The 21,912-nt window shown below is 44.3% G+C and overlaps 3 protein-coding genes across 5 annotated transcripts; 1 reads left to right on the forward strand and 2 right to left on the reverse strand.

The window, feature by feature from the left end:
- Window positions 1–41: 41 nt before the first annotated feature.
- Window positions 42–1,556, reverse strand: LOC120446873 (40S ribosomal protein S11). Of its 2 annotated transcripts, none has more exons than XM_039628079.1 (4): window positions 1,433–1,556; window positions 793–918; window positions 514–719; window positions 42–242 (listed from the first exon to the last, which is right to left on the reverse strand). In XM_039628079.1, exons 1-4 carry the CDS (start codon window positions 1,442–1,444, stop codon window positions 119–121), a joined length of 468 nt encoding a protein of 155 aa, XP_039484013.1. In that variant the 5' UTR covers window positions 1,445–1,556; the 3' UTR covers window positions 42–118. The 2 variants fall into 2 exon arrangements, with proteins under 2 accessions (XP_039484013.1, XP_039484014.1); XM_039628080.1 differs by lacking the exon at window positions 793–918 and adding an exon at window positions 1,089–1,211 and having other exon boundaries at window positions 1,433–1,459.
- A 7,587-nt stretch (window positions 1,557–9,143) lies between these two features.
- Window positions 9,144–11,626, reverse strand: LOC120446653. Of its 2 annotated transcripts, XM_039627724.1 has the most exons (5): window positions 11,526–11,626; window positions 11,234–11,467; window positions 10,545–11,082; window positions 9,725–10,428; window positions 9,144–9,660 (listed from the first exon to the last, which is right to left on the reverse strand). In XM_039627724.1, exons 2-5 carry the CDS (start codon window positions 11,451–11,453, stop codon window positions 9,299–9,301), a joined length of 1,824 nt encoding a protein of 607 aa, XP_039483658.1. In that variant the 5' UTR covers window positions 11,454–11,467; window positions 11,526–11,626; the 3' UTR covers window positions 9,144–9,298. The 2 variants fall into 2 exon arrangements, with proteins under 2 accessions (XP_039483658.1, XP_039483657.1); XM_039627723.1 differs by having other exon boundaries at window positions 11,234–11,562.
- A 2,718-nt stretch (window positions 11,627–14,344) lies between these two features.
- LOC120445644 lies at window positions 14,345–15,599 on the forward strand. Its single transcript, XM_039626184.1, has one exon. It carries the CDS (start codon window positions 14,378–14,380, stop codon window positions 14,684–14,686), a length of 309 nt encoding a protein of 102 aa, XP_039482118.1. The 5' UTR covers window positions 14,345–14,377; the 3' UTR covers window positions 14,687–15,599.
- Window positions 15,600–21,912: the final 6,313 nt, after the last annotated feature.

The following is a 21,912-nucleotide window of genomic DNA, read 5'->3' on the forward strand; positions in this document are numbered from 1 at the left end:
AATGCTGTGGAAACTGAGAGAAGACTGGGGAAAACCAATGGTTAAAGTTACTTTTTTTTGTTTTATTCAAAAAGAATAATTGCTACAAATATTATCGCCCGAATGGTAGTTGTCCGCTTTAGTACTTCTTGAAGCTCTTCTTGGCTCCCTGACCCTTGCTGACTTTCAGGACGTTGAAGCGCACAGTCTTGGACAGAGGACGGCACTCACCAATGGTGACAATATCGCCATGCTCAACATCTCTGCAAATTAAGAAATAGGACGGATTAAAGGAAGATCCTACAGGATTAGCACAAAGGTAGTCAAAGGCTTAGTTTCAGTATTTTTACTTTTAGTAAAAAGAGTCAAGTTCTTTCAGCAATTTGTTTTATGAAGACCGTCATGATTTTATCATCAGAGTATGAGGTATTTAGCCTCGTTTTCACATCTTCAATTGAATACTAAATCATTTTTGGTTTAGCATAACATGAAAATGGGAAAACGGATTAATTATAGCTTCATTGATATGCTTACCTGAAAACAGGAGAGCAGTGGACGCTCATGTTGCGGTGACGCTTCTCGAAACGACTGTATTTGCGCACAAAGTGCAGGTAGTCACGTCGAATGACAATGGTGCGCTGCATCTTGGCCTTGCGGACCACGCCGGTCAGAATGCGACCACGGATCCTCACGTCACCGGTCCAGGGGCACTTCTTGTCGATGTAGGTACCATCGATGGCCTATAACATGAAGTACACAATGTCGTTAGTGAGGGAATTCTTGGGATTTCAAGGGCTATATCCTGGGCATCACCTCACGGGGGGTCTTGAAACCGAGTCCCACATCGCGGGAGCGACGCAGCAGCTTCTTCTTGGTGATGCCGGGCTTGACCTTGCGGTTTAGGTTGACACCGAATTGTTTTTGGAAGGCGCGCTCGTTCTGGTTAGTTGGTCGGTCGGTTGGGATCGTGTGTAGGGTTCAAGGTGGTGTCGGAGCAACAGGCAGGCGGCAGGCACGGGCGGGAACATTCAGCGTGCGTGGGGTGACGTGAAAAGGAAACAAACGAAGGGGGCGCAACATTAGTCGTGGTTTGTTCGTGTTCCTCTTACCTCCGCCGGAGCGCGGAAGCCCAGGCCAATTTGGCGGTAGAAACGGGGCCTTTTCTTCAAGTTGGGGCTCTTGCGACGCACTACGACCACCGCATGTTGCTTGCGGAACGAGCGTTCGGTTTGCTGCAATATACATTTCGTGTTCACTATTGGCGACACCATGCGCTAAAGTGGGGTTAGGGCGAAGCTGGTCCAGGCTGCGCTTCCCAGGGCTTTTGCTCGCTACTCCATGGGTTCGTCCACTCACTCGTCACTTACACTTCATCGGGCATCTTGCTTCGGCTTTGCATCCGCCGTTTAACCCGCGTATTTCATTTATTTAGCACACTCTCGTGGAATCTTACCTGATCAGCCATGTTGATGAAAAAGGAAAGAACGATTCAGAGTGACCGTTTGCCGTGGGCGCTGCAAGTGGGACCGTCGCAGAGCGATGCCGAAATACCAACCCAACGAAGGCGGTAATGCGGACTCTGTTAAACCCCATGTTAGGCATATCAGCACAGTGGATTGTATTAGTAAAATATTGGTTAGCATGCAGTGGCTGCTAGTCGAATAGTTTTGCTTATATTCCAGTCTAAAATTGTTGTAATCTAGTTGTATTACTTTTAAAAAGTCCTGAGCAGTTCATCTAACTTTATATTAACAGTAGTAGATAATGTAACACTACAATATACATTCCAGCCTTGTTTTGCAGCAAATACTCAAACCATGGTTGAAAGCTATGCTAATCCACAAAACGAATTCCGAAAGATGGCGCACCTGTGCAAGTGGGGTGTTAAGTTTTTGAATATTTTATTTGGCGCACTCGAATTTGCATATCTGCTGATTCAGATAGTTTGTCGCCGCTATTGACCTTCATCTTTTCGACATTGAATAAAAATATTCAGTCAAAGCCAAGCCATGTTTTTCTTAAGCACCACTTAAGCACATAGTGCTCAACGCCAAAAAATGCCTTTGTGCCTGCATTTTGTGGGCTTTCTTTTATTTAGTACCTACCGCGCTAATTCTCCACATGCCCCACGAATACGTCGGATTAAAAGTAATGACAACGTAAACGAGTGCCAGAAGAGCGGCCTTGAAATGCCGCCCACTTTCAAGGCGCAATCAGCAGCCACGGCAGCCTTTCCAGCTGCTATAAATCCGTTTACGGCTAAACGTCACGGATGTAGCGAAGAAGAACGCAGGACGAAGGATGCGCTGGGTTGGGCTGCGCTTTCGCTGGGCTCTGCCTGGGTTTCATTGCCATTGTTAATGCAGCTGTCTGCAGCATAAAATTGCGGCAAACATTGCTGCAGCTGCTGCTGCTGCTGCTGTTGCTGGTGATGACCTTAACCTGCAAAAAGGGGCAGGAGGAGCTGCATTAGGCGTGGCATGCGTGTGAAGGTTTTCCCAGTCGGCCTCTCGCCACTCTCGGCAATTTCACCTTGCCGAGCTCTGTGACGGCAACGAAATCCCTTTACAGTCCTCCCTTAGCTGCTGCCACCGCCCATAGCCTAGCCACCCATCAAGGCCATTTCATCCCGCCTGCTCGTCGTTTGAGGAATTTCCACAGGTAAATGAAACTGGTTTGTTACCTGTTACTATTGCGCCTTATGCGCCCAGGACATCATTCGGCATTATCGATTAAATAAGCCCCGGGACATAATAAACAGCAGTAAAAAAGTTTACAACTTTTTCGCTTTTGTTTCACTCGCTTATTATTATGATTTCCATGCTCATTGCCATTTCGGGTGTGGTGTTACTCTTGTTTGCCAGTGCAAATGAAAAAACTTTTCCCAACTGCCAAAGTTCGACCAGTCAACAGTTTAAAATCGATGCTGGCTTATTTGTTACAGCGTCGAAACTCAATGGTACCATTGATTTCGGGAAAATCATGACCTGTACCCATTTTTGGAACCATCATTTGGCCATCGAAAATAAATCTTGGAATATTATGTTAAGAGTTATGTGTTAAACAATGACGTTTCCTGACCAATTTACATTTGGAAAGTGTTACTTGATCCTAAAATTGTAATGATAATAGTTTATAATTGTAAGTAACTTGCATAAGTTAACTGTAAGATAACAACATTTTAAGCTACAAAAACCTTGACTACAACGAATGTTGCCAAGCTCTTTAAAATCGGGGCCAAAAGTTTTGGATGTTGCCCTCAAATTAAGAAAATAATTTCCATGTTGACGGCAGGGACAAAGAGCGCAAAGATAACGGCATCAAGTGCGCAGCTTAACGGTACATTAGGTAAACAGTGTTGTCAACTTGTCCAGCGTGGCAGAGGGGCGGGGCCAGGGGCGTTCGTGCTTCAGTATGGGTTCTACAACACTGTATACGTACACTTACTACTTGAAAGTGGATCGAAAAGCGGAAAAATGGGTGGGGGCGTCGCGAGACGGAACCATTGACCCCATGAATGGGAAATGCTTTGGGGAAACTGAACTCTGAACTAACGACAGAGAACAACGCGGATCTGTGGCGGCAGCGGTGGACCAGGAATTCCAAGGCACTGACAAAAACATTACGTATTAATAAGTTTAACACGCAGGCTAAATAGGTTTTTGTCTCTGCGAAGAGGAATTTTCCTAGGCCTATTAAAACCTTTTTTATACTATTTATTTATTTTCTTGTATATAAAGTTTTCTAATGAACTGTTCCGCTTTAAGGTCCTGTTTCTTCCTGTGTAGAAACCACCTAACCCCAAAACCACCGAAAGAAGAAAGTTGGGGATTTGGTGTTCAGAACGTGTATTTGAAAAGTGACCGAGATAATTTTTGGCATGCTTTGTTTGGTTTTACTTTCGCCATCGTTTCGCCCACCTCCGAGCCCATGCAATTTTGATGAGCAGCAGCTGGGTTGCGGTTGAGCCCCTGGGCTTGGGTCTGGAAAACCCCCATGAAAAACCGCCCACCCCATTGATGGCCCCAAAAAAACACCCCTCCAGTGGAGCTGCCTGCTCTTTGGGTTGTTTAAGCGAGTAAATTTATGCGTTGCGCGTGGGGAAATGGGATGGGTGTGCTGCTGGGATGCTGCCCCAACTGCCTTTATCTTTCTGTATCTCTGGCTCCTCGTAAAATGCGAAAATGCAAAGAAATTATTACGATGCCGTATTTTTGGGGCCTTGCGCAGGGCGTTGCCTTGACTACACCTGCACACCACCCCCGTTGGAAAAAGGGTTTGCCGGCTGTAATTATGTTAATTTTCCGTATTTGTAACATTCCCCAAATATTTGCAGATAAATTCCAGAGGCAAGGGTCCCTGGAAAATCCAAGTCTGAGTTGATGAAAATGTTCGCTATCAGCGGGTTGTCAGGACCCAGAAAAACGACTAAGCCCTCGGACATTTATTGGCTGAGAGGTATGGCAAAGTGACAGATTGTGCGGAAATTAGCCAGAGAATGCAAAGTCAATTTCCGCTTTTGTCAATTATCCGTAGAAATTTATTGGCATAATAATGTTATTGGAATCAACGATAATACCCACCTCAAAAGGCGGGTAACGCTAACGAAACAACCAACAGATTTCTAGTTAATTAAGGAGAAACAAGCGTATAACGCTACTTGACTGCCTAATCGGAAGCGGCGTCCACATGGAGAGCTCCCAAATCACCCGGCAAACAACTCTAATGAAGCCTGTCCAGCGTTCGGAGCTATAAGGGTGTATCCACCTCAGTCTTGCCCTCCATTTTCCCGCTCCGTCCGACTAATTGAAAAACTTTCGTACTCCCCGAACACGTGCCACCCACTGATTCGTCCGCGGGAGGCACTGCATCATACCCCTCACAGTTTTATAGGCACTGCTCGTTGCCAGGCTCCTGTCGCCTCCTTATCCTCCTTATCGCCCCAGAAACTCGGTTCCTCCTCCGCCTGCTCATGGGCTCCTCTGCCCTTCGGGTTCCGCACAAAAGGCCGTAAAACGCCTGTGTCCTGACGCTCGCAATTAAAGAGCAACAACAATGGCAGGCGCGGCAATAAAAAAAGGACCTGCATGAAAAGTAGAATTCCACGCCAACTGTTGAAGCTACGCTTACATATCAGAGGGCATTTTTCGCGCGAATAACATTTTCGTTTGAATGAAATTACGAAATATTGCGGAAAATATTTTTTTTGATTAAAGGCGAATGAGTATTATGTACATATATTCGTTGTACACTGGGAAGAGCTTATAAAAAATATATATAAAATAATTAATATAATATATAAATATTTATATAATACTTCAAAAATAGTTCAGAGTTTTTTAAGGTTAAACACTGTCAATTAGGGAGTTATGTTGTTTACATTACGCATACGCCGAGTGTTCCGTGGAAACTTTTTGTGTAACTGAAGTTTAAATTCAACAGCGAATACTGCACATGCGGAAAGCAGCTAAATAAACTTGAGCTTAAAGAAATTTTGCTCAACGCCTATCCTTATCCTACTATATTTTGACACTTTGTGGCATCTTAATTTATAGAGCATCAAAAACACGACCTGTCGCTTGCCGAAACACGCTTTTAACGTGTATTTTTTGGCAGAACCATGTGCCCGGCATCCGTTGCCGTGGCCCTGGAGGCCAGACCCGGGGCTTGGCGTAATTTGGGCGGGGCGGCTCCGCAGCCAGGTCATCTGCCTGGCTCCTGGTCTATCTCCGCGTCCTACGAGCGCCGCGGGGCATGTGAGGCGTGGATTTATTGGCCGCGCCCGCTGGCAGGCCGTAAAAAAAGACGAAATTCGCATTAATTTCTTAAATTGAAGCGTCGCCGAGGCAGACAAACGACGCCCAGGGAAGTGGAAGATTACGTTTCCTTTTTATGGCAAAGTGGTGCGGCAAACGGGCAGGCAATCCAGAAAATCGAAGCGAAGGAAAAGCATAGAAATTGGCATGCGAACCTGAAACTGATTAAACAGGTCTATTCGATTTAATCTGCCTACATGGTACATGTTCTATGTTGGGCTTGTGCTCGTTAATTGGAGCGATTCCTTTTGTCTGGTTTCACGCTCTTTTATATTGTATCTGTATCCTTCTTTCCCACTCGATGAATGGGGAAGGGGAGGGAGGCGCAGAGGCACAGGCGCTTCTGTGCCATTGTTCGTCGTAAATTTATGCATGACGTGGCCATGATTTATCTCAAATTCGGGTGTAAATTAAAATTAAGTGGATTCTGCTTTTCATCGCAGGCATTGTTGGCAATAATCGAAATGTATTGATCTAAGCTTTATGTGCGATTATTTAGAAATATAATATAAAATATTAAAGTGTCCGATCAACAAATTTGCTTCATACCATACCAGTTAATAAAATCAGTTTAGGAATGTTGTAGTTGTAATGGCAACGAAATGCACTTATTTATACCTTATTTTATTTGTCAAGGCTACACTAATGCGACTAGTGTGACCTTGCTAACTGAAAGAAGGTAAAACGAAGCAGCACCGCATTAAAGATTTATACATCACATCGTTAAATTCTTGTGTTCCATTCAGTAGCCATGGAGGTACATTCTTTGTGCTTTCGGGAAACTGATTTCCACTGATTCAATTGAAGCGTGTGCAATTCGGTTGGACTGTACCGAAACTGGGGCAGCAGCAATTTGTGCCTCCGCATCCGCCGTCCACAATGATCCATATAGCCACATCCTCGTTCCCAGATACAGCCGCATTCAGAGCCACAGTCAGAGCCAGCGTTTCGCATACAGCGGACAATGGTGGCCCATGTTTATGGCTTTGGCTGTTGCTGAATGCCTCGATTGGTCAGCTGCCCCCCGATCAAAAACTGAAAGGGGGTTGGAAGGGGAAGGGGCAGCACTAGGAAAAACTATTGTAAGCATCGACAAAGATTTACGAGTCGCATTTATGAGGAAACTTTGGCCCAGACTCGCAAACTGGATGAGTAATGCCTGCTTTGTAATTGCCAACATACATCAATTGTTAGCAGCCAATTTGGCAATCGATATAAAAAAAAAATACGCGTGCGATGACCATTAACACATAATCATCGCCCCAAGGCGGTGTGCAAAAATCAAGTGGCGGTCTGTGGGCGCCGAAGGGGCGGTAAAATCCGAAAGGACCTTCATTAAACTGCCAGCGAATCCAGCCATGTGTGTACCGGCGAGTGTCCTTCGCATCAAGGATGTGCCCGCATTCGCATTCGCATACGCATTCACATCCGTGTTCGTATCCTGGTTTTGCCTGGTTTGCTGGCCGTCGTGTAATCGCAAATAATCATCCACTTAACGTCGTGAAACTTTATGCCAGCCCCTTAGCTGGGCCTCCATTTCTCCCTGGTGCGGAGCCATCTGCTTCCTCCCTTGGAGTCAGCACAATGTGACCGGGACTTGGACACGGACTCGGACTCGGACAGTGCCAGTCATAATAATGTTTATTATATGTATGCTTTCTGGCGATGGAGTAAAGCGTTTGTTTGTGCACAGTGAGAAAAGACTACATAAGTTGCATTTTTATTAATATAATTTATTTTGTAAATCTTTTTTAAAAATGCATTTCCTACATGTTCGTTATTAGTTAACGTATATTGATTTTCACTAGAGCGATTAGTTCAGGATCCATGCTTAAAAACTCCTCAGTTAACTCCGCTGTTAATAATCCAAATCCAAATATCAAAAATCAAGGTAGCGTGAGGTTTTTCTTTGTGTATCCCGCACAAAGGACACGAATGGCCCCAAAACCTCTAAAGGAGTGCTTGTGTATCTCTGCACTTGACAAGTGAAACGGGTAGCTGGGCCTGGGTATTTTTAGAGCCACTCGTTTGACTGGCAAAACAATCCGGGGCCGGGCATCACATCAAACGTGAATCCATGGGGCAGTGCAGGTCGGAGGAGGAGAAGGAGGTTCCTCTTAAAGGCGCCCTTAAATTCCGTCTGTGGGCCATAAGGTAGCGATGGAGGAAGTGATGCCATTTCTAGCGCATCCTGGCCAACGGCGAACATCCTGCGAACGGCGAACGGCGAACCGCCAGCCAGAAATTGTAAATTTTCGCCGCTCGACAAACAAAAGCGCAGCAGGATGTGCAAGCCAAACAGTTGCTGAATTTTATTGTCAGTGGATGCAGCCAGTGGATGTCGCTGTGAATCCTGCGAGGTAGTAACTTTTACTCCGATCTCCGGCTAATGCCTTTAACTGGTTCGCTTGGCTGTGGCTCAATAGATTTTTTTTTTGGATTTCGTTTTTGTGTGTGGGGCTGAACTGGAACTGGAAAACCAAATGTCCAACAAATCAAATAGCGGAAAACTTTTATTTTGCAAAAGTTTTGCTCATGCTTCCGCGTCGGAAAGCAGGATTTTTGGGCGGTTCGTAGCTCCCATGGCTTCTTGTGCTTGGCCAGTGCGACCATCTTGGGCCCCATAAATAAGGCAGCAAATTGCATGCTTCACTGCCTCATCGGATCCTTGGAAAAGTGGGGGGGCAGTGGTGGGTAGTGGGGGGTAGTGGAAAGTGGACTGGCAAATTGATGGCTTTGTAGCAGTTGCGGTGAATTTGTTGGCCCTTTGGGCCGTTTGCTGGTCGCTTCTTGTTTCCTTGAACTCTGACCAGCAAATTGTATTTATGCGTTAATTATTTCATTAACGCCCCATTGAGTAGCGCCTTCTTGGGCATCGTGTCTGGGGTCAGGGGTCAGCTCATCCCCCCTCGAATTATTCCAGCCTATTGCATTCAAGTGCCTTGGATGCTCGGCCTTTGGGGGCGTGGTGCCGCCCAACTCGCCTCCTTGCGTGACTTGGTGCACTCGAATGGAAACGGAATGGGCCGCCCATCGAAGGTCTCATTAGGCGACACAGATGGACAGGCAATCCCGCGGGGTCTGTCCAAATGTATTTCAATTAAATGCCTTCAATTGTGGGGGGGCAATTGTGGAGGGATTGTTTTTGGTGGGGAATTCTTACCGCAATAAATGAATTGAATGCCTTGTGAACTAATTGAATGATAAAGATGTACTTTCTAGCAGGTAGAAGACGAATAAACTCACATATATTGATGGCCAAATATTTTGAAAATTTATAAGTCGGGGAACTCAACTATAGCATCCTCTCTGGTTCCACCTCTCCTAACAAACAAATGCGCAAACAAATTTTCAAATTCTTATGTATCTCATTTATTACTATAACTACTTTGTCACAGATTACAATCAATTACTTAAAAATACTATTGTCACAATAATATGCCATTGATTTGATATGATTTGAAATTTCGTCGTGGGTAAGGAATTGGAAACTCATAAGCCCCTCATAAATCAGTCACCATGCGTATGTTCATGTCCATGTCCTCAAAGTAATCCAAATCCTCGTCGAGGGCACTGCACAAATGCTGATCCATGCCAGTGTAGTTTTGGGACATTCCCCTCGGCTTTCTGAGACCCTCGAATGCCCTTTTGAAACTGACTACCTTCTCGTTATCACGGCTTGAGCTCTTGGAAAGAATCTTACACAGCTGCTTGAGATTGGCTACAACTATCACCAGGATGACGCCGATGAGCAGGTACATCACTATTAAAGCTGGATGCGGCACATTTATGTTCATGTCCATCTGACCTGCGTTACCAGCATCCTGCTGGTAATCCTTTCTGGACCGATCAGTCGTAGTGGTTTCTGCAGGATTTTCAATATTATATACCTAAAGTCTTAATAATTAATGTATGTATATAATGCTTACCTGTTATTTGTTGGCTACTAACTGTTGAAGGTTCAGGCAACCTTGGCTGGTTTCTTGTGGGTGTGGTTTTTTCTGTTGAAGTTTCCAGGTTGGTCAGTAACTTTTTAGTACTTATTTGAGTTCTTGGTAATGTTGTTGAATTTGTGATCGTCCTTGGGGTTGTGGAACCTCTCGTTGTTGTTATAGAAATGCTTGATACTTTGCTCGTCGTTGCATTTCTCGATCTCGGGGTAGTTGCTGTGGTCGCTGAGTTCAGAATAACATTTGACCCTATGTCCAAGCCCTTCACACACTTTTCGAAGTAGTTGGGACAACAATTATTGTTCAGAATACAGGAATCGTCACAACCGCAACTCATGATAATACCGTCAACGGAAAAAAGTGGACTTCCCGGACTAACGGATCCACAGCGAAACGAACAGCTCATCATGTCGTAGACCAGTGGCTCCTCGCTGCTGGACATCCCTGAAGATGCAGGTTCTGTGGTGCTGCTGCTGGTGGTGGTGGTGGTGGTAGTGTATCCACCCACTCCACATTCGCTGCCCGTCATCAGTTTTACGTCATCGATGGCAATGTCCCCGAATTGCGACCTCGCATCCGTGGCGGTGAACACCACCTGAAAGTCCTCATGCATCTTGTCGATGGTGATTGTGTGCTCCAGCCAATGTGTTCCCTGCGAGCCAGTTATCTCAAATTTGCTGGAACTGGAGAAAAATTAAAAGAATTAAAATTACATATATAAAATGAAGTAGATTATATCTTCCTGCTTTACAGCTTAGCCATAGTATCTAGCGAAACTAAAATAAATTGTTTAACATACTTGGACCTAAAACTGTTCCACATGTCGTCGACTTGCAGCGACGCTGGCTTCACGGACACCACCAGGCTGTCCACTCCAGCTCCGAACATGAAGTAGTGGAACCGAAAGCAGCAGGCGGCATTCAAGCAGAGGGATCTCGGATAGATCGGTGACACGAAGTGGTAGCTGCCATAAGCCTCGATCTGGGTCTCCATGCGCATATAGTGTCCACCTGAGCTGTTCCCGATGGTGTGATCGTATCGGGGTCCCGTGCTGGGGTGATGAAAGTCGGTCACCGCACTGATCCTCTTCCAGGGTAACCAGATGGTCTCCTCCGCTGACCAGCCGCACTGGTCCTCGCTCTCGAAGTCGCAGGAGTGGTCCATCGTGTGGTTGCTCCTCCGGCAAGCTCCCAACTGCGTACTCCACTTTTCTCCATCGCAGAAGGCCGTGCGACTTCCATACAGAAGGAAACCGTCCAAGCACACGATTTCCGCCTTCAAGGGATTATCCAACACATATCCGTTTGTCGGATCCTCAGGCTTCTCGCAACCTCGTCCTGAAAATCAAAATAATGATAAAATATTTAACCTTGTTGATACTAGTAAACATAATTTCATTGAAATTTCTGGAAATGTATTATTTAATCCGTTTTGTATTCTTAGTTCGATCTTAAAGGGTGTACATTTTTGTAAACTATCAACACTCACTGGCACAAAATGGTTTCTTCTCGCGCAGGCGACCATCCCGATCGCAGGTGTGTATTGAGTTTCCTTGCAACACAAATCCCCGATTGCATTGGAAAATCACTAAGTTGTTCGATCGAGTGAAGAACCGTCCATTGTCCAAATCCAAAGATCCCTCACAGCTTCCGTTTGTGGTATCCAAACTGAAGACTAACATCAATGTCAGTGCAATAAAAAATTGCATAGCTGCGACTTTCGCTGCAATTTTGTATGTATATTAAGGAGATGCAAAAAGACTGCTAAAAGTGACTGCTACCTGATGCTCAACTGATTTTCAAGTCGAGTTCTTAGGGGCGGGTTCGTCACCAGCTGTTTTTTTGCAGCTGCCAAAAAAGGATGTTACCGTTTCTAAAATCGTTTTGAATGTACATCAACATCGTTACCGTTGTTCCGGCAATCGATGTATAGTGTGGCCATATACACACAATTTTGAGTCTCAAAAATATTTTATTTATAAGAAAAGATTTTTGATAGATTTTCAATAATACATATAATAATATGTAACAGTCAATTCCCGTAAGTAAGTAATGATAACGCAGAGATTTTCAATAACATAATAATTTGTATAAAGCCGTAGTTTAACAGTCAATGCCCGCAAGTTTTTAATTTACTGCCATCCACTTTTCCAAATAATGATAACGCACATTTTCTGTCATTAGGAATTCTAAGGGTGCTCAGAAATGCGTAGGGCAGGACTTCTTCAAGGAGCACGTAAGAATAAGCCAAACATCAGGTGTAAGTAAATGAAAGACCGAGTAGGAGGAATACGAGAAAAGCGAAACGCCAACATGAGCAGCTCATAAAAACCCAACAAGGCGAAATGTTTAGGTTTAAGTGGGCGTCCTCATGGATGAGATGGCGACGTGGTTGGGTGGTTGGGTGGCAGGATGGCAGGTTGGATGGGAGGTTCTGTTGTCCGGGTTGACTTACCGGAATGAAGCCGCCTGCATGCCGTGGCATGCCCAGCCTGCATTTAGCTAATCCACAAGTTTAGCACAACAAAGGCAAAAGCCATGGAAGGCACAACTCAAGGTCCTTGCGACGATGACTACGAGTGGAAATGGCCGAGGACGATGGTGAGGATGTGGACGAGGGACTCGAACTGCGACTGGGACTGGCGTAAGTGGATGCGGGACGACGACCACGACTACTTGACAGTCTTGGCTCGGCTTTGTTTCTGTGCAATGGAGGCGCCACCAGGTTTCTCCTCCTTCAAGACGCTGGCTGCATCTTAAATTGTGTTTCTTGAATTCCTGTATTTCAGTTTCTGTTTCTGTTACTGTTTCTTGCCGAGGGAGCGACGTCTGGGAGCTCAGGATTTGATAATTTCAGCTCTCTGACCTGCTCGCATATGTAAATTGATGGCTTTGTTTGTCTTTCGGGCTCAGCTTCAAATTCGTAAATCCGTTGAAAATCCTTTTTAACTTTTAATGATGGGGCCGTGGCTGTGGCAAAGAGTGGCAAAGAGTGGCAGAAAGTGGGCCAATGTTTTCCCTTGGGATTTGCGTAAAGTATCTGCTAAAAGCTTTCCCCATTCCGAAAATTCCGTTTGCCAGTCCACGTTACTTGGCCAAAAAGGCAGCTCTAACCGCATCGACGTAGACAGCCTTTCCTCCATCCCCCTTCACCCAGGAGTCAACATCAATTTCGTTTTCATCAATTTCGGTCGGAGGAAAATGGTGGAAATGGGCGCCTTCTAAAGCTGTCTCTATTCCAACAAGACCGAAAACAAGTCAAAAAGCAACAGAAAGAGATGGTTAGGCAGAGAGCGAAAGAGAGGGAAAAAAGTTGCGAAACTTGGGAATGCTCAAGTTAGTTTTCATTAATTTGTTGTTCTAGTTGGATCACTTATAAAAAGTTGGCTTAATCTTTTGGTTCTCGAATGACTGCCAATATAACTATGTAGTTGAGGTATAAAATTTCAGATCGGCATTTCACCAAATGAAATACGCACAAAAATAAAACCATTAAGGATTAACTAGGATTTCTGGAAATTCTTGTCTCCTTCAGCTTTAATGATTTTGATTTGATACATTCGTTCTGTATCCATCATGTATCATATTCAATTGCTTATTTTTTCTGCCAATTAAATGGCTTAGTTAAGCGTTTCTAATGCCATTTCCTACATTTTATAATATGTATTCTAAAATTCCTATTGATAAAGCTTGCTACAATTGGTATACCCGTTTGGTTTGCATTGCGGCAATTAAAAGGGTTATAAATGGAAACCCATTAAATCAAATAAAAGCAGCTGAAGTTTATTGATTGAATTCGCATAACACATTTTGGCACTCAGGGAGCATACATTTTTAATTGGCCCCGTTGCTGTGGCGCCAGTTAGAAATCCGAATCCGAATTCGTAATTGGGCTTGAATTTGGATTCGGCTAAGACGCCCAAGACAAATGCTCGCAATTATCCGAGCATAAAGTAGGTGCGTGTGCCTCTTGTGCACACACACCACCGCACTCCGGTTTCCGGCCAAAACAAGGACACTCCCACACACACAAACACACACACCTAGCAAATCTAAAGCACGTGCGCAAATTATCTTCAAGGCGAGAGCCTGAATAAAATAACAGCTGCAAACAGACGCATAAACAAATGACGATGATGGCAACACTTCCCCCAGGCACAGAACCCCCTCCCAGGACTCTGCCTAAACTCATTAATTATCTAAGAATCTAAGAAGGATCCCGGAGGGGGATGCAGGTTGCAGGACATAGTGCCGTGACCGGCCATGAATACGGCATTGTGTTTGCAATCAACTTTGCCGCCGAGCATCAAATATGCTTAATGTGCTCTTCGATTGTTCGTCCTTAATGAGGTGGGTCAGTCGACTTGGCACAAATGATTTGCCATCAATAGTTCGGCTTATGTATTTATGTGTCTTGGGAACTAACTGCTTTGCCAATGTGCTTTCACTTCTAAGTGGTCAAATTGGGATTTATCATCTATAAAGTGAAGAAAACAGCTCTTTACCTTTATAGATATTAAGTATATATATAAAAAGCGTTGTAATGGCTTTCTAAAATTATTTGAAGCAAATGCCTGAAGCCAGTTCACACTCACATTTTGTATCATCAAGGAAGCAAGCATACTTATTTCAAATGTCTGCCTTTAAAGTTGCTTACGCGTGTCGTTACTGCGGCAATATCGTCAGTTACAAGACGGCCAAAGTGAATGAGACGCCCTACGACCTGCTCCTGAGCAGGACCTTCAACCTGATCCATGAGGATAAGATCCGGGAGACGAATGGGGAGCGATTTCAGAACCTGCACTGCTCCAAGTGCCGCATGGAACTGGGTCTGCTATGCTTGCAGAGCGAAAGGAATGCCCAACTGAAGGGACTTTCGCTGCTGGAGAAGGTTCATCTGGTGGTGTACGACTCGTACGAGGTGCCATTCGAAATAGCTTGAGTTTGTTGACGGATGAAGCGTGTGGAAATAAAGCTAGCTCCAAGCAATAACAATTAAGAACTTAAGGGACATGTCGGTTGCCATGTCTGCAGTTGACGCGTTGGTCCTTTGAGCGCCATTGATGCGCACATATGTATGCAATATATACTTGGTATTTGATGATTTTGACTTTGCACGAGCTTGTCACTTGGGAATGTTTTGGCAAGCGTAAAAATGATGATGAATTTCCTTCTTGTCCCAAATCGTGCCAGACGACGACGACATGGGGCGGCCTTGACAGTTTCAAACAAAAGTCTGTGCCAGGCACGCTGAAAAAATCCAAAATAATTTACACTCGACGCTGTGACAGTTGGAAAGGCACATCCTTTCCCCCTCCACCGGAAATTAAAGCGCTCCTCCAAACACACACACACTCGCCTACCTCCTCTGAGTGGCTCAATGGCAAAAGACGAAGGCAAAGGCATTTTAATGATTTTAATTAACTGCATGTTTGCCTGTAATTACAACGGCAACAATGCAATTACGGCACATGTACAGCACTGGGTGGTCATAAACAACACGGCTCCGGGTCAGAGGGCAAGGCCAGCTGGCCGCCTGTCATAGGCAACTCCTCGGGCTCCTGCTCCTCCGGCTGGTGAGGGTGACACACCTCGGATGACAGAATAATTACATGCAGAGCCACCAGGCCCCTAGTTCATTTGCTTTTAGTGCCCCAGCTGGAAGCAGTTCCTGGAGAGCGTCGCTCCTCAGAGCAGTGCATCATACCGTGCGGGACATGGGTGCGTACCAGAGGGGATCCTTGCCATGGAAATCTGGAAAACTTTCCACATCTGTAACTTACTTAGGCACGCGGTGCCACTAAATCATATCAAATAAACAAACAAAAAATATTCAAACAAATGCAGTTCAAAGTGCAGACCTATTAGCTTGCCTGTTTTGTCTTTCAACAATTGTAAGTTAAATCTTTAATAAAGTGTGCAGTCTGCACTTTCAAAGTCAGCCAAGTACGCAAATCAGTTGTCAGTAGTTTATTAAATAGATAAAAGACAACCCGTAACCCCTCCCCCATTGGGCAACGTCCTTGGCCTTGGCGCTTATTACTAATACGACATGTGGCCCGACGCAAGGTACAAGTGTAATTATAGCCAGCAAATGTCCTGTCGCTGTCCCTGAGTGTCACGGATGCCAGGCAATACTTGTTGCTTTCTCTGGGCTGTGGGCTGTGTGCTGTGGTCTGTGGGCGTTGGGCGGAAGAGCGAAAAGTGGGAGGGGCCCGGCTCTATTGTGTGCTCAGTGACCGTAAATATCAAGTAATTTTCTGCAATTTTTCTACGCTGCCAATTGATTTATGGCTTGCTGCCGCCGTGGCCTCCCATTGCCATTCCGCCCTTCCACTTTGCTTTGTTTGCAAAACAAAAGGCCAGCCAAGTGAGCGTGGTCGTTGTCCTTCCACAATAACAACGAAAACATCAAGGCAGGACAAGGAGCCGGGGCTGCAAAGGACTTGCATGCATTTCGAGCCTCTGCCTGTCAACTGGTCGCCAATCGCAATTCGTTTGAGCACAAAAATGTGCAAAACTAAAAAATCTATTTATATTTTTACTAAGTAATCTATGCTATATAATTAAGAATTACGATTATTTTTTTTTTGTAAATTGTATGCCTTTATTCTAGGCTTAAATTTCAAGTTGAATCCCCTATTTGTCGAAGTGTATTTGAAAATGTGGCGCCAGTTGCCGCTGCCAGAAAAAGCATTTGGGTTTGTCAACCCCCCCAACCACTACCGCCCACACCCGCCCCGCCCCCGCTGCACTCCAGAACGCCTCGGCAGGGGGGCGTGGTCATTCGTGACGTTTAACAAGAAAATTCGTTTAGTGAATTTAATTTACATTTTTGTGTGTCAAACAGCAAAAAGCAGGCATAAATGGAACGGAATAAAAGTAAGCAATAGAGAAGCAAAATAATTTGCCTGCGTATGCACCATTTTTTCCATACCCTGATCTGGTACTCTGGTACTCGATAAGCTGTGAGTTTGCTCATAAAGTTGTCCAACTTAATAAGGCGTTGCGTTACTCATACGCCACGTGGTGCACAGCAAGGATTCGGTAATGTGAGCCCGTTGCGGAGCCAGTGGGCGTAAACTACTTATGCATGTACATACTCTGTTCCAACTCGATTTCCCTCCTCTCCTTCTGCATGCAAATGGAGTAATTTGATTTTTCCCGGGCCTTGGCTGCAGGAATTAACTCACGGGAATGGACGTGCCTCCCTTTGGGGCTGGCCAACCAAGTGCAGGACAAGTTATGGCTATCAATCGATACATGCCTCGCAAAGTGGCTCAAAATTCGTAATGGGTTCTGGCAGCAGTGGCTTTCATTAAGCCGCAAAAGATTTCTTAAAATTTTAGTTAGCCTGCTACTTTTCTAATAGATTTATAGACAGATCTATATAATTCAATTTATTTTCAGAACTTCTTCTTCTGTAGAATTAGTTTGTAGTTTGCTTAAACCTTTGAAATCATCCTTCATCCCTAGAAACATCATAATGGCAGCTCACCTATCCAAGCCTCATCTATTCTTAAAGTCCAATTAATTCAGGTGTGTGCAGCCTTGCAAATGAGCTGGGAACTCTGGTTGGCTTGGCAACCCTGTGCAGATCGTCGGCTTTTGGCCCTTTGCAGCGTTTCTCCTTTGGCAGCGCGTCATGTAACATGTTTATGGCCAACTAGGCAACTGCAGCCATATTTTCATCTCATTTCAGCCATGTCCTGCAGTGGGTGGATTCTAAACCGTTGCAAGGACCGCAGGGAAAAGTGGTTGTGGAATGTCAAGGGGTTAGAGGGGTAGAGCTATTCGCGATTCCACCGCAGGATAACGCGTTATGTTGACCTTTCGCCAGGCAAGCCATCTAGGCTCACCAGTCACGAAGGACATTAAAATGCAGGCTGTGTCGTGGCTGCAAAAAAAAAGAGATGGTGCATTCCATTTATGTGCAGATTTTTCCTTTGCTTTCTGTGCTTTATTTATGACCCCCAAGGGCGTTCACACACATATTCACATGCAGCTCCCTTTCGGAGATTTACGACTGGAGTCTTATTAAGCATAAATTAGGAACTGTCTCCTCCTGGCTGGCTTTCGTTTTTTTTTCGAGAGCAATTTCCTTTTCAGGGAAAACGAAATCAAGTTTAGACACTTTGAAGTCAATCAGCCTAATCGCATTTGCGAGCAAGGCAAACAAACGTAAGCACATCACCCAGAATCTTGTTAAAAATATTCTCTGCCATAAGCTTAATTGAAATACCCAAATTTGGTCTTACTTTCAGCCGATCAATATAAATGTTCCCCAATGAGTAGAGTTTTCACGCATACGAATACGAACATTTGTATATGGAAAAGGTACTTTTCCTCGTTCTGTGAACCAATAATAAATGCAGATTAAATTTATAGCCCACTTTATTAGATGACAAAAGCTGACACGTGCCCATGACAAATACATACTATATGTACATATGTACATACGTAGCTAGCCGAATGATTGACAAACTAAGTGAATAACTGGGAAAGGGATATACTCGTAGGTAACCACTGTAATTTAATTTAGTGGGCCAGCTCCGAAAGTCACACATTTGTGTCCAGGTGAAACGTAATTTCATTCGACCACAGAAGTCAATCGATTACCACCTTTGGGTATCCCCTCATACACAAAACTGTGACCACAACAAGTCCGTTTGACAATGAAAATGGAAAATGAAATGAATTGGAAACCAGAAACTTGCTCTTATTTGTATGTATTAACATCATCATATTTTCATATGTGTATATGTATCTCACAAAACCCAGAACTGTTTTTACTTGGAAAACATACATTGTGCAAATGCTATAAAATTCTCTGGAAAATGCAGCCAATCAATTTATCTTTTGATGGCAGAGCATAAAAAACGTACCGTTCAATTGAAACCCTTATAAAGAATCCAATTAATTTTGGTGGCTCCTTTTGGGCCCGCAGGTAAATTCTATTGGGCATCAGTCAATCAGCTTGATCTCCCTAAAATCTGCTTACTATTAAACCGCCATCCATCATACGGCATATATGCATATAGGTGAGCGAAGATATAGGGAGTTCTCTGTGGGACGATATGATACATTTGTGTCTTTGTATGGGGAAACCAATTTCAGTGTTTATTTATGCACATGCCACACAATGCGAAGTGGGTGTGTAAAATGAGGCTGTTCCATCAAATGTTCTACGTGTGTCCTGCAGGTGGAGAGGCACGGCGGCAGGAATAACAAAGGGGAGTCGAATAAACTTTACCCTGATGCCTCCTGATGATGATGTACGACTGAAAAGAGGGGGGGCGGGGCTCTGGGTTCACGAAGAATGGGTAAAAGGACCTTGGGTCGGCATTATCATTCAACCCATATCCACGAACACAGAGGGCACGTGACGGGTTCCGATGTGTGTGTGCGCCTACACTGTCACAAATCATTACTAAATATGATAATAACTAGATATGAAAACCATGATGCAAGCAAATATACTTTATTATATTTTTAAATTATTATATACAGTTATATTAGGTATTGTGTTGTATACATTATGCTGTTCGAATTTCAAACAGTTTGTTTCCACACATTTGTTCTCAGTGTTCCTCCAACTGCTCCTGTCTTTTGTTGCATGCCCCGCTCCCCCCCCCGTCGCTGTGTTGCGCAAAATCCAAACTAATAATGACATTTTGCGAATTATTCCACATCGCAGCCTGCTTGACACACTGACACTGAACCGGCGAGCAATAAAAGCGGCATCAGGAGGATGGGAACGGGCCAAAGGAGCCCATGATGCCCATGATGCCCATGGAGCCGAAGGAGCAAAGGCAGCAGCAGGCTGCAACAGGAGCCGTGATGCTGGTGGAAATTTATTTGCTGCCAGGACCCGTCACGTTTTGGAGCGAATATGTGTGTAAGTGTGTGTGTGTGCGAGGACCATAAAGCTTCCCCCATTCGAAAGGAGTTCACAGCCAGCCGAAAAAAAGGGGGAATCACCAAGTAACCACGACTGCGAGATGATATACAGCTGACTAGATCCTGGCAAGAATTGTAGAAGAGGTATAGCTGGTGCGAGGAGGTTTTCCAGTAAATGCTATCTCGTCGCATACAAAGTCGTCGCTGGCGAATGAAAATGTTGCCCCGCTTTTCCATTGAATTTATTATCCTGCTGATTGCGTAACATTTATTCATGTCAATTAGCCTTGGCAGCAAATGCAAAAATGCTGTTGATGCAATGTTGCTTCCTAAAATCTCTCTCTTATTTTCTACGTTTTATTCGTTAATATTTTAGGGTTACCAATTTGAGCATTCTGTTTCCACTTGACACCTATGAACATGACCAACATATATCGGGATTGTGTATAAAGGTAAGATACAGCCACAGTATTGATTGGTTAAAGCAGACTTTCGCCATACTCTTAAATTGAATTTACCTAGAAATGCAGATTAATGGCGCACCCAGACACTTGTTGACAGCCAACTCATCCCCGCGTCCCCTGATTTCGTAATTCCCCTGGATCGGTGCAAGTGAGTCCTTTATTTGAATTAAGCTGCTCCAACTAATGGATTCGGGCTTACGTAACTCCAACACTCTGGCCGTAATGCGGCACTGGGCCAACTGGGCTACACTACACTAGCCAACCCACGATATCTCAATGTTCCGCACCCTGGGTGTTTGCTGCTACTCCATGCCACGAGTATACGAGTATATTGTGCTGCAAAAGACTTAATTTGCATTTACAGCAACACTGTGCACGTACGCAACTAAATTTAGTTGAGGGGGCATTTTATATATTTACACCCCGCACTCCTCTCACTCACTCTCAACTCACGTTGAACGTGCAACGGGGCGGATGGGGGCGTTGCCTATATATAAATTAAGTATACGCAGTGCAGCCCCTCTGCTGGAAGTGAACTAAACTGAAACGGGAACTGAAACTGAAACTGCCAACTGCCAACTGAGCCAAAGTCTCTAATGACCACTTTGAGGGTTTTAAAATGGGCGACAGTCAGGCAGCGGCCACATAAATAACACGACGAGCGTCCTGTTCCGCATTTCCCTGCTGAGGCCAGAATGAAATTAACTTATTCATTAGCAAATGGCAGCCCGGGGTCCCGTCTTAAACACAAACGTATACAAACGTATATAAATGTATACGTATACATTCTGGCACATCGTAGCACAGATAAATGCAAATTTTTGTGTGCTTATGTCTATAAACTGTTTGTAGCCCTTTGAAAAGGCGCTAAATGTCAGACACTTTCTACACCTTAGTGCGACTTAAGCTGTCTTTTATGCTGGCATACCCTGCGTATGCGCAATGTCGTCCATATTCGTTTGTTTGGCAACTAGTGTTGGGTCATCATAATATATTAAATGTATAAGTACAAGAAGCTTATGTTTAGGTAGCTCTTTTTGTATCATCCAAAATACACATTCCAATATTTTATCATTGATTCAAGTTGATCTTAACCCAATTAGAGAAGCTATAAGTTGGTGTTCTCCAAGAAAAGGTTACTTTACCCATAATTAACCCCTACTACACTGAGTATAACTGATGTCGTAAGTACCAACTATTCCCAACAGCCTTTGCAAAGTTTTCTTTCTTGTTTTTAATTAAAAAACATTTTCATTGCAAGGTGCAAAATGGCTGGCAAATTGCATAGCGAACCCAAGGCAGCAGGACTTCGGGCGCCATTTTGAGTTGCTGGCTTAACGAGACACCAGTACGCCCACACTCACACAGCTGCAGGCACACTCACACACACACGAAAACACACACACACACACACGCAGGAGTGAGTAAGTGACTGCGTTTTGTTGTTTGTTTGTTTGGTATGTCCTTTTCCTTTTGCACCTCTGGGTTTCGTTTCGTTTCGTTACTTGTTGTTGTTTCCCCAACACCGCCAGAAACAAAGAAGGAAAAAAACTTTAATTAAGTTTTCACGTTGCTGGTTTATTTTTAACTCGAGTATTTTGCATACTACAAAACAGCACAAAACAGCAACCGTAAGTTCTGACAGCTGCCTGTAATTTATAAGGGCATTTAGCTGCAGATTTTGTCCCTCATGATGGAAGCTTGGTTCAAAAGTTGGCCAACACACATATGTATGTATGATGTAGGGCCAAAAATAATGTGAGCTACAGTTCGTGGCATTTCACCTCGCATTTGATAAGCTTAA

This window comes from Drosophila santomea, chromosome 2R, assembly GCF_016746245.2.
Source record: "Drosophila santomea strain STO CAGO 1482 chromosome 2R, Prin_Dsan_1.1, whole genome shotgun sequence".
NCBI lineage: Eukaryota > Metazoa > Arthropoda > Insecta > Diptera > Drosophilidae > Drosophila > Drosophila santomea.